The sequence below is a fragment of the Mugil cephalus genome, chromosome 17 (genome assembly GCF_022458985.1).
Source record: "Mugil cephalus isolate CIBA_MC_2020 chromosome 17, CIBA_Mcephalus_1.1, whole genome shotgun sequence".
NCBI classification, from domain to species: Eukaryota; Metazoa; Chordata; class Actinopteri; order Mugiliformes; family Mugilidae; genus Mugil; species Mugil cephalus.
The window spans coordinates 8,264,144-8,277,368 of NC_061786.1; the positions used below are offsets into that span (position 1 = coordinate 8,264,144).

The 13,225-nt window shown below is 41.4% G+C and overlaps 1 protein-coding gene across 1 annotated transcript in view; it reads left to right on the top strand.

Annotated features, from left to right (window-relative positions):
- The first annotated feature begins 3,936 nt into the window (after positions 1–3,936).
- The window catches only part of LOC125023248 (AT-rich interactive domain-containing protein 1B-like), a 207,662-nt gene continuing 198,373 nt past the window's right edge, over positions 3,937–13,225 (top strand). Inside the window, exons 1-2 of the mRNA XM_047610395.1 lie at positions 3,937–4,023; positions 4,729–4,845. Coding sequence (XP_047466351.1) covers positions 4,828–4,845 — 18 coding nt within the window. The 5' untranslated portion in view covers positions 3,937–4,023; positions 4,729–4,827. The remainder of the gene's footprint in view (positions 4,024–4,728; positions 4,846–13,225) is intronic.

Genomic DNA, 13,225 nt, shown 5'->3' on the forward strand with positions numbered 1-13,225 from the left:
TCTGGTTTCCTGACCGTGTCTGAATGCGGGGAAGCGCTGCTTCCTTCCTGATCTGTGATAGAAAAACACTGCCATCTACTGGATACTGACTGCACCAGCATCTAATACTACTACACCAGATGTCATAAATCTGTTTCATTAGAGTATATGCAAACACAGATCATGCATAACATTATGACCACTGACAGGAGAAGTGAATAACATTCTTAACATCTTGTGACAATTCAATGTTCTGCTGTTAAACTTTTGGATCTGGAATTCATGTGGATGTTACTTAGACATGTAGCACCCACCTAGACCAGACAAGGCACATCCACCTCATAGCAATGACACCCCTTGATGGCAGCAGCCATCCTCAGCAGGATGCAGCCTGACAGACACACACACACACAAACAGTTTAGGAGCAACTAACCAAATTCAAATCCAAATTTACTAGATCCCAAACTGATTAAGTATCTATGGGATGATCCACATAGGCCCCTCCCCTCAACCCACAGGACCCAAAGGCCCCCACTAACAACATCCTGTTTCCAGACACCACAGGACACTCTCAGTGGGTCCATGTCTGTTCTCTGATGAGTCACAACTGTTTTGGAGACACAAGGGAGATCTACACCAAACTAGGTCATAATGCTATCCCTGACCAGAGTACATTCCCCACAGCCATGAAGGCAGACTGGAATGCTTTGGAAGTGCAGAAATTTCTTTCTGGTCATGCAAAACACTTGATGAATATCCTCAATCTGCATTTTTCAACACACACTGAATTGTTTAATTACAGATTTAAGTCAGAGCAGAACATGAGCGAATTAAGGAAAACACATGTCTCTTTATCCCTGACAGTTTTATACTGTTAGTGTCAGATTGTGGGATGGTAGAAGACAACACAAACAGACTCATTTGTCTTTCTCATCATTTGCTCCTTCACCCTATTGCATTTCCAGTTTTCCAATTTTCAGCTGTCGTGTGAAGTCACAAGCTGTAGAAAAACGTCACCACGGAACATTTTATTCATCAGTTTAATTAGCGGTGCGACAGTTGCATTAATATCTGCATTTGTTCCTGATTATGTTCACAGTCACAAAGACAGAAACAGGTAGATACGGTGACGCTGAAAGATAATACATGGGTTAGTTATTCAAAGTGTTTGCAAAACAGCGACCCCAGCGGCCGAATCGGGCTATTACATTTCCATTTTCACCCAGTTTTCACTTCATTTCCCAAGATCCTCTCTGGTCAGGTGACTAGAAACAGGGTCAAATGGGAGCATGAGCAGGAAACAACACACATGGTGAGTTTATTTTTGCTTTACTGTCCTGATAAAAACATTTCTGTGTTTTGCGTGTGTAGTGATGGAACATAGTGCTACAGAAGCACTGGTCTGTGTAAAATGTTTCCGTTAAACCAGCTGCACTAAGGCTGCAGAAACAAAACCCATGAGTGTATTAAATGGAACAATTGATTTCTTAATCAAATCAATCAATTAAAAAAAAATAATTCAAGTTAACCACCTTTTCCTCTCTTTCCTGTCTACTGTCTATGAAATGTAATTTTCTGAGGCTCAGGCCATCTTTGCTCATACACTGTGTCGATGAACCCTCCTCCCCTCAGGTGTTACACCATACTCTGATCCGTACATGGGCGTTGATGCACCCAGGCACTTGTCATTTACTGGTAACTTTGTCATGATGCCTCAGAGCCAGTTACACGGCAGAGAACAACCCACTCAGTACCCCGACAGTGGGAGGGAAAAAAAAGCCAGTGACACTTGTGTGCTTATTTGGATCGTCAAAGACAGAAAGGCCTGACGGGAGATGCAGATTTCACCCCCTCCCTGCAGCTTCCAGACAGCTACATGAAACACTCATAAACTACACTCTCATTTGATATCATTGGACACTTTGCAGGTTTTTGCAACCTACTTTCTGTACAATCCACTGTCTCCTGTGTTATGTCCTGGTTTTACTTCGAAGAATGACTTTTATGCATGAATATATATATATTTATACTTGTGTGTATATTTTAGATCTGACGGTGTAAGTGAATACAGTTTACACGGCCACAGATGCAGAGGCAGGGTTTATAAAACAAAAAACAACATGTGACTTTTTTTCTTTTTATTGAAGAATGACTAAAATCAATGCTTAGCAGCAGGTTTGAACAGACCCATCAGGCCAAACATTTCCACTGGTCTAATGTCCTTTCCTTGTATTTCTTGGTCCCAGCTATTCTCTTCCTTAATGTCCTTCTTCCTCTGTTCTTCTTTACGGCTATTTGACCCTGAAGGCCTGATTCACGCAGTGGTTGTTGAGATGTGTCTGCCACTTGAACTCTGTGAAGCCTGTACGTGTGCTCCAATCAGAGGCGTTGTTAATTTACACTGTCTGAGGCTGGTACCTCTAATGAACTTATCCTCCGCTGCAGAGGTAACCCTGGACCTTTCTTTCCTCACGAGGGCCAGTTCCATCATAGCGTTTGATTCTTTTCGTTAAGATTGCGGTACTGCTGGTGGTTGAAGCGCACCAACAAAATCCTAAAATAAAACCTTCTTTTCAAAACATAATATAGTGTATCATAGTTTCACTTCCTTCTTAATTGATGAGGACGATTTTAATATCCATCTACAGTGGTGCCATTATAAGGGAAGTGCATGACATCAGCAACATAATGGAAATAATAATAAAAAATAAACATAAGGACCCTTGCCTATTTTTGTTTTTAACTTAACATTTCTGCACATTCTGTTGCTTCTGCACACTGAGGAAAATGTGCTTCACTAATGGGAATTTTTATTTTTTTATTAGCTTGAATTACATGGCCCTGTCCTTGTGTCTGCCTCTGGTATTTCTCCCTGTAATCCACTCTGTCCACACTGGAGGGCAGTGTTGGCATGATGCAAAGTATGGATATGTTCCAGCAGGTGCTCCTTCCTCCATCCATGCTTCTTGTGCTGGTGTCTTACCTTTGGTTGTATACTTGAAGGCTGAGTTGCATCTCCATCGAATCGTGCGTCTCAAGGTGGTGTATGCATCTCTGGTTTTACTCAAAAAGGCCTCAGAGGTGCAAAGCTTAGTTTGCCACAAAGCGCCTTTGCCAGTGATGAACGAGAGATTTACAATTAGACAATAATAATCACAATATTTTAAATATATTTTCTAATCAATTTGAATATTTTCACGAGTGGTTCAAATGCAGGTGTTTATCATGAATGTCAACCATGTATCGGTACTGCAACTGTAGCATTTTCTTCCTCTGAGCTAAATCGAGTTTAAATTAAAATGCAATAGGCTACACAGAGATAATACAGCTGTATTAATAAGAAAGGAAATCTAATGCTTACTGATTGCCCTCGCACTGTATGAGCTGTCACAACAATGTTTTCAACATGGAGCCATAACACGCTGAGCCTGTTGCCATGGAGCCCGGAATGATTGACATGTGGACCATGCAGTTCGCGGTCAAACTGAGAGGTAGGGGAACTGGCGAGCAGATATTTATGTTTATTGGAAGACTGCTGTTTATTTCAACATCTGATTAGCTGTGTTGGCCGAGAAAGTATCGAAACGCTTTGAGAAATACATCATAGAAAATGTTACATATTCCTCAAGAAGAGAGAAATTTGTTCTTGTTCTGGAGACAAGCAACTCAGGCAACCCGAAGTCCGTGAATCATCATAGGCCCCTCCCATTGTAGCTTACGTCAGTAGTTTTAACGACAGTGTTCGTCGGATCCAGGTCGGATCACACCGTTCATTCCGCGTGCACATATTATGCTAATTTCTGCCCAGGAGTGATTAATATTAATCCCATATTAACCACGCCCACTCACAGTTTCTACCCAAATTGCAGAATAGCTGTTGGACACGAGAGAAAAAAAAAAAAAAAAGAGCCAGCGAGAACCACCGGAGGGCGTCAGTTTGTTCCCACAGCACCGAGTATGTAGCAGCCTTAAGAGTAGGCTCTTAACAACTTAATGAGCATTAATAACTATTATTTGACGAAGGTTACCTTGGTATTCACAAGGTATGAATGTTAAAAAGAAACTGACGGGTTGTTTAAACGTACACAGTAAATGATAACGAGCCTTTAAATAAATAGCTAGCAGCTCAAATGTAACTAGTCAAAGCTAATAGCTTGTCAGTTTATCATTGTAAACGCTGTACCACGGTGTATTGTTATGATAGCCGTGAAGCTATTGTTAGCTTGGTGGCTAACATTAGCTTCATTAGCACAAACATTTTATGACCACGTTTAGATGTAACGGTTAACGTTACCAGGTAAGTAATGTAGGTAACATGCATTCTGAGTTCAACTATCTTCTAGCAAACCAAATACTATTGCTAAGTTCAAACAGGTAAACATTAGCATGATAAATGCACAGTTTGCTATTGTTAATGCAAAACCCATTAATTCCACATTGTGTTTGGTGGCTATGAGAAGAAAACTAGCTTTTGGCTACAGGCTCTCAAACTGTTGATATCTTTAAGTAGCTATGTTTTTCACAGTGACCTGCTCAGGTGAAGACTTAGAAGTCTCATTGCAATCCCTTACTGTATTTGTCATTCTCTAAATAATGTTTTAACCTTAACCTAGTTCAACATTTAGGAGTCTGAACTTAAACCATATATCTTAAATGAAATATTTATGACATTTAAAGCGCTTTTAAGATGTTTTATGTGACTTTTTGCTAATGCAACCTCTCTCTTGTCTTACCTTAACTGTCAGCAGGAGATGAAATTTATGACGTTCCAGTCAACAAACCCTCTGAATATAATAAAGCTTGGAGTTTAGGAGCTGGGACGGATACAGCTGCCGAGATCTTCTGTGATGGAGCCTACTTTGGAGGTAAACGGCTAACCCCATGATGCAGTCGCCTTTATTTTTTTCTTATGGACTACTAATTACGCTTGCATAATTGGTTTTAGTCATTTAAATGGGGGAGCTTGTTAAATCTTTCCCCCGTTTTCACCTACAGCTAAATTTAGCTAACAAGGTCTGTCTGAGTCTGAACTGCTTTGTTCCAAAAAAAAAAAAAAATAACGCAGTAGTGGTTTAGACTTCAGAGCACAGTATCAATTGATCTTACATCTTGAAAGAATGAAGATAAATTTTGAAATGACTTGAAACTGCTTATGTGATAAACTGCCGCAATATATTTTTTTGGTGCTTCACAGATAAATAGTTTTGAGCAGCCTCTTTTTCCGTAATGGCAAAGAAATGTTTAAAAAAAAAATGACATTTTGTTTTTAATTTCCAGTTCATTATCTGTGATTATGTGCTAAAACAGCAAACTTGCAAGCCTTTAGTGAGACAGAGTGAAAACGTAAAAAGGCTGGAAATTAGAATCACCAGAGAAAAGTATGGCCCGGGGAAAAGCATCATGTAATGTGCTTTTCCGTATCCACCCCGCACTCTCTCTCATTTCTGCCATTTGAATATACACAGAATTATTTACACCTTCAAGGCAACTCGACTGAACTGCACATCAGTCAATTAGTAAATCAGAAATTTTCTGTGATTCCAGTTTAGCGTGGAGTCCTTGGCTCCCTCTGGTCCCCCCCTTTTAGTCTCCCATCTTGACAGTGACAAATTACTCCTCTGCTTGGCGAGATTGAAAATTAAAAGCATTTAAAGTTGCTCATGCATTTATGCTAATGAGAAATTCAGATATGATTTGCATGCGAAAGAGCTAGTCTGAGGACTCATCATCGGGCCCCCACCACCTCCAGCCGTGCATTTCTTTAGGCTCTTTATTTCTTTCTCTATACATGTGAGCAAAGAAGAAAATCTTGTGTATAAACAGTCTGAAAATGTGACATTTTGTGTGGCTGTATTGCATAGAGGAAACCGTATTACAACCTAAGAATGTCTCTGTACGGTATTTATGCTGCAACCTACTATTGGCACCCCCCTATAGCCACTCAGGCAAATTGGGTCATTGTGTCTGGCGTTGTCACATCACACCGCAGGAGGAAACACTACCAACATAATGACATTGTACAGTTACTGCTCATGCTGTCTCCTGTCGGGATTATTAAATACATACTTGCAAGTGTAGCATTGGCGAGGCAAAGTTTAAATTATAGACATAATTCTGTGGGCATAATCTTCTATAAGTCTTAATATTAAAATGTTTGTTCAGATGAAAAAGGCTTTGTTTTGTGATAAACACGTGCAAAACACTTTGGAGCCAGCGGATTAAAACTCTGCGCTCATTTGTTTTCCCCGTAAGCTCCATCCACTTCTTCTTCTTCAAAAAAAAAAAAGAAACACAAAAAAAAATCAAAGCGTACGCTTCTTTGAATTTGTTTGTTCCACAGTTACTAAATGATTGTAACCTTGGAAACAAGATGCATTAATGAAGGTGGAAAATGAAATGGGACTTTAATTTGTTTCAGCGTTCATGGATAGGTGAAATGGATTAGCTTTGATTGAGGTGTGAGATGAAGAAGGAAAGCGCTGACATGACACTTATATTTGTCATCATGTCATTTCAAGGAGGATGCTGCGGCAATTATGAGTGCGGGTACACAGCAATTAAAAGCTGTAGTATTCATTAATAATTTTTATATTAATTTTTCAGTGGCCACTGAAATGATTGCCACTGCGCACAGGCTTTCCAATTATGCTGCTTAATTAGAAATGTCAATATTAAGAAATAATTAAACTTGGGAATACATTAAGGTTGTCAGGAATACTTAAAAAGTTATAACCATCACTCAAATGATGTTTTCTCTCATGCATTTTCACAATGATTTATAAATGAAAGAGCAGACTTTAATCAGTGTGTTTGGCAAACTGGATAGTTACTAAGGATACTTTCTCACCTACGCTTCGTTTCTGATTCAGGGGGTAATTAATACAATATTGTTACAATGTCGCATTTAACCTTGGTTCGATTCGTGTTCACAAGTCCAAGGGAGACAAAATTCTGACACTACCTCAGCTTGTTTTGTGATTCATAAATTAGTGGGAAATTTGTATCTGAGGAAATAATCAAATAAAAAAAAAATTAAGCATCAGCAGAAAATGTTGACCCTGCGTTTTACTGCTGTTCTTTGGTTCTTGTACCAAAATGCAAATGGATTGATTACAGTCGGTGTCTAACCAGGCTCAGCTTGTTTAATTTGTTCTGAAAAGCCCCTTTCACACTGCACGAAAACCGACCCAGGAATTTAGCGTCTCGGCTCGCCTGCAGTATGAAACGTGTCCCTTGTTGTCCCTTCTAAATTACCCGATGACGCTGATGTACCTGCCTGTCGCGTTCTGATTTTGTTGCTGGTTTGTCATTGTGGAAGCTCCAGGGCTGTGAGAGCTGCTCACTCAGATCTTTTGGTCCACTCCCATAAGATCAGCGTTGCTGTTGATCTCCCTGAGACCGATCCTTGAAGGGCAGATGTTTATTTTCCTTTTCTTGCAATCAAACAAATCAGCTGTGTAGCTACACAATCTTTAATGGAAGTTCATACATGCTTGGGAAATCCCATTGATTGGGGAATCCTGACATGAACGGCGCATGCGTGTCTGTGTTTATATACAGCTGGTATAATGATATGGCATGACTTTTTTTTTAATCGATCATGGCAACTGCCATCCATGCTGTCCATTGTTTGATGATGACGTATGAAAATCTATGAAAGCGGTATAACAAACTGCGAATTCTGTGTTCACACCAGCTCAAACAAACCAATCTGAGGGATGAACGCTCCCAGTTTTGGAACAATAACCTACATTTGGTTCAAATTCAGAGGGTAATTGATACAATGTCTACAGGGAAATAGAGAAACAGTTCTGATGGGCCCACGCCATTACACGCTTGCAAACAGTTTTGTGATTCATCATAGTTTTGTGGGAAATTGGAGATTTCAGAAACCAGGGCTTCGTTGAATCGAAAATTAAGCATTAGTTGTAAATTTGGGCACTGGCTTTTATTGTTGTTCTGTTTGCTTTTTTATTGTTGTAATGGTTTCCTGTATATGAAAAACATGTTCAGTTTGATTTTGATCAGATTTGAAGGAGGAGTAATGCTCTGGTGGCCTTTCACCCAACAGTTTCTCTTCCAAGGACATATTACACATATATCGGCCCGTTGTGTTCCCAGTGCAAACAAAACAGTCTTGAGAGCTATTGCAATCGGTCTTATAACAGCCTCTCTAACCGGTCTGAGCTCAGTTGATTTGTTCCAAAACAGAGTGTGATTGCCGTGTTCACAGCACCCCAAATAAACTGACCTGGAGGAAAAAAAAAACTCTCAATCTTGGAAAAACAGAGGGTTACAAGTATGTATCCCATAGTTACATGATCATTAGATCTTTCCCTGAGAGGTGCTTCTCTCAGAAACACACGGAGAATATAGTCTCAGTGAGGCGAAGAAGCCGCTGACTTACGCTTAACTCCTGTGCTTTAACACTTTAAAACCATTCTGGAGTAGTTCCTGGCCTAACTTCAAAAGAATAGTTCATTCCCGCAATCTCAAAAGCTTCAAGCAATATTTGTATGACCGCTGGCAATGATCTATCGCAAGATAAAAGTCACACATTCTCAAACTAAATAATGTTGTGTGACTCTAAAGTTCATTTGATAACTTATTTCCAAAGGAGTGTGTACTTGCGCGTGTGTTCTATTCAGTGCCTGTGGAGTTGTAGTATTTGTCTTTCAGTATTAAAAGAATCAAGAGAGCCTTGACTTGCTTGTTTTTATCTTGACAGACAAACCGGTGCTGAACTGCCTTTTGATCATCGGAATACATTTTCATTCTAATATAGATCTCACAGGTAGCTGCATATTGATACTAGTGGATTTAAGGCAGACTAATAATCAAGTGGAGCCATCACCTGTTGACTGCGGCGGAAGCTCGCGGAAAGAAAGGCTTGAAAGCATTTGTACCTCAAAGCAATGGCAGCCTCTAATGATAGGATCGGTTTTGGCACAGCACGTTGGCCACGTTTCCCTCAAAGCCTTGTGTGACAGCTCTTTAATTGGACTGCTCTGTTCCCTCAGCGCTGAAACATGTTTCTAGGCGGTATTGCCGGGCTGTTATGGTATAATTATCCCACAATGTAATGTAATAAAATCAAGCCAGACAAAGTTTATCTCTAGGAATGCCGTGCGTCTATACGAATACAGGCGAATTCATGTTCGTCTGGACCTTCGCATCCTTCTCCGAGACTTACCGAGTCATTTCTTCCCCTAATCAAGTGCTAACTGAGCGCTCATGCATGTAAGAGAATGAGCAACTCAGACTCTTTGGTGTCAGAGTTAAAGCGATGCCTCCGTCAGGGCGTAATTACTAAAACCATGTCCAATTACCTTCATATGTTGTTTCCAGTTCTTCAAGTGAATAGTAAAAAGGAGATTCACGAGAGCTCGCATCCTTGACCTTGGTACTGTTGACATCTCTCTTTCCGTCTCTTCCTCGTTGCTGTTATTTCCCCCGCTGAATGGAAAGAATATAAAGACCCTTGTGAACCAAAGTCTGTGTAAGAGAAAACAGTGTGCATATGTGTGTGTGTGTGTGCGTGTGTCTCCTTTAGCCTGCGGCTGCAGATTAGCCACGAGAGCCAGAGGATCGCCCCCGCTCTCTGACAAATGAGAAAAGCCACAGTGGCCCTGGCCAAAGTGACAGGCCAAATGGAAGCAATTCCTCCCGAGGCGGGGGAGAGCAGCTGTGACCAGGGCCTGCTATGCCACTCCAGACAAGGCCCTGTGTGTGTGTGTTTGTGCGCCCGCGTATTGGCTATAGAGTCTTAACCTACGAGACAATTGGCATTTTTCTCCCGGCGGCCCCCGACGAAGCAGTGCTTGTCACTGACCTATGGGAAACCCCATCAGTCGCAGATGACCATACACCTTTACCTGAGGCGGATTGCGCTGTGTGTGTTTGTTTTGTTCTGCTCCGCTCAGACCTGGGACGTTTTCAGTCATGCCTAGTAGTTAGGATGTTTGACTTTTTACATATTAATTCGTGCCAAGTTTGCGAGCCCCAGACAAACGCCGTGCACATGGTTGCGGGATCATTTCTTTTTCGAGACCGGTGCTAGGGTTCGTCGACCGAGCCTCACATCAGAGCCCCGTGGATGTGTGAGTAATTAACACTGAGCCCTGGTGGATTAACTACTACCCTGCTGAGATTGACTCTCTCTGCTGCCGTTGGCATAGTGACCTGCTAGCAACAAAGCACTTTCAGGGCTAAGGATGGCGAGAATATCTTAGAGTGATATTCACAACAAGCATAGACAGAAACGTTGAGGGAGTTTATCCGTCCCAAACTGCCTAAATAAACTAGAGCAGCGGACGTGAAGAGTTGGAATGAATAGGCCTAATAAATGTGGATTAGAAGATGGATAGCTCGGGGTTAGAGGCTATTCCCACCACTGTGCTGTATTCTGCCTCTCGTTCAGTCGGGATGTCTGTCAAGAGATACTTTATCCAAACCTTCGTCTCATCGCTGTCTTTCCTCCTCCTCGTCCTCTTTAAATCTCTCTGTTCTCCCCACCCTCCCGCTTTCTCTCCCATCACCCAGGGCCAAGTGGTTCAGGCTTCGCTCCGACACAACCATCATAATTACTCCGTGCCGGAAGAATCAATTACAGCTAAGCACCATTGTTTCCAGAATGGAGCGAAACATTAAAGTTTAAAAATTCAGAATTATTAAAAAGTCATGCTCTCAGGGACACATACAGAATATTTACTGTTAACAAATAACTTAATAACTTCACTCCGAATTATTAATTCATGGCTCACACTGGCTCGGCAAAAGACTCGTCCCATGGTTCATTTCTCTGCCTTTATACATTGTTAAATATGCATCGCTTTTTGACTGTTTCTATATGAGCGCTCCGAAAATCTGTCAGCACATTTATAACGCTCCGAAAATCTGCGCTGCAGTTTTGTCTGTTTACATACGGTTTTGAATATTCTCGTTTTAACTGATGTTTTGTTTATAGCTCGGGAAGTAGACGCACTTCCTTGTGGACGTTACGCTGACGCGGGCTAGTCGGCTTAGCTTGATGCAGTGGATTGCTTTGAGGAATAGTTGTCATTTAGACCTCGAGACAGCCTCATTTGACTCACGTTTGAGCTAATGAGGTGGTTCTGATTGGAGCACCTATCAATCTAGCAATCATGGGTCATGTTTAGATGTTTTTTTTTTCCCTGTATCAGTCCCCCGCTAGGCACTAACCGCTTGAATGTGAAATTATCAACAGACTAATCAGTCATGCCACTTGAATCTGAAGTAGAAAATTAGTGTCGTAAAACGGTGTTGTGAAAGCTTGAGATAAATCAGACCAGCGCATCTGGGAATTTGCACGTCTCCACCCTGTTTTTTGGGGGCGAAACAGACAGTCGCCATAGACTTTAATGTAAACTGAGACCACCAAGATTAGTTTGTAAATGACCCAAAGACACTATGTTAAGTAAATGCACATATACACAAAACACATTTGCAGTATAATATGCAAGTTACATAGAAGAAGCTTAATTTGATCTGATTTGATCTTCATGTCTTTTCAGTTTCCAGTAACAAACCCGTGTTATAACCCCAGACATGGTGGTGCCCTACCTGGTCAACAGCATTTCCTCATTGAGTCAACAAAGAAGCAAATTTACAGTGAAATATTTACTTATCAGCCCTGCTCTTGAAATAGCATGCTACCTAGCATTAGCATTGTGGTCTCACCTGGCTTTGAGCTCATACAGGCAGTGTCCTGCCCTTGCATTGTGTGCTGAGGCTGACTCTGCAGTTTGCCTTACGCTACAAGTGTTAATATTAAATTAATGGAATTGAAACTGGCTTGTCTTGGTACCCGTATAAGTTCAATTAAACTTACACGGTGAGGTAGCACCAAGGAGTCATTTCACACCCTAGTGGACGGAGCTGTGGAGTAGTGGTTAGAGAATCCTCCCCGGGCGCCTTGCATGGCTGCCCACTGCTCCAAGTGTGCTCACTGCTCTTTGTAGTTGTACAAATGGGTTGGTTAAATGTAGAGAACATGCTCCTTGTATGTATCCCACGGTCAAAAAAGCAGGGTTGCAATAAATGAGCGATGCAGTGGCCTAATTTCTGCCTCCCATCCCAAGTTTGTCCAAAAACGAAGGCTCACCAGAGATCAGCTGTAGATGTATTGTTCGTGTGAGCAACCACAAAATAAAAGTGTTTCAAATGTTATCGGTCTGATGTAAAATACCTCTTTGTACTCATAAACATATGAATAATCGTTCCTTAAGTCTGTTTGCTTCTTTGTTTATTAATCTTGGTGGTTGTGGATTTCTGGGTATTATTGCAGATTTGAAGAAGCGGTCGGTCCAGTGCTCCTGGTGGGACTTCTGTTTCATTTCTTCTGACTGAGATTCACCAGTCCGACTTATTTAGTCATTAACATTTTATACTAAATTGTTGTTGTGATTCTGTTGTGAGATTGATATTATAGCCCACTTGTTGTAATAACCGTTCGAACAAGCAGAAAACGTTTTCTCCACATGGAGCAGCCCATGAAATGCAAATACTCCTCCATACACTCAGCTATAAATGCAATTAAATAGACCAGAGCATGATTGATAATAAGAAAAATCACGACGCCTGCTCTTTTAGCCCCTTTCCTGCTGATTGAATCACAAAAACAATGTGGCAGAACCTAAAATAGTTTGCAGCTTTAGACACAGTCCCCGGGCTCTGTAAATGGGCTCTCAGAAGAGGCAGGAGAAAAAAAAACAATTGCCCTTTACCTCTGAGGTTGCATGTCATCTCTCTGAAACTCACTACTGGGCAGATTAAGGTCAAGTAGACCATTCCCCCCCTTCCTTTTCCCCCCATCTCCTCTAAAGGAGAAAAGAGAGGGCGAATAAAATGATGACAAGGAGGGATTGAGAGAGAGAGCGAAGGTAGAAAGTGGGATTTTGAAGGTCTTTGAAAGAGGTTTTACACCCATCCCTGGTGGTTTTCCCCTCTCTCTCTCCGAGAACTGTGTTGATAATGGCTGCTTGTCAAGGAGGATGAGCCCACCTGCTCTTTGTAACTCAGTCCTGCTGGTTCAGCTCATAGCCCCGACATAAATATGAAAGGAACATGAGTGGGGGTTAGTAGTGGCCCTACGTCGTGGTTGTCAGTAGCCCCTTAATGCTGCTTTAAAGGTTATAATATTCTGTGAAAGGACACTCAAGGAATACATTTTTACTGAGAGGAGACATGATCACACTTGGCTGGTAGCTTCCTGCTAGCTAAAAG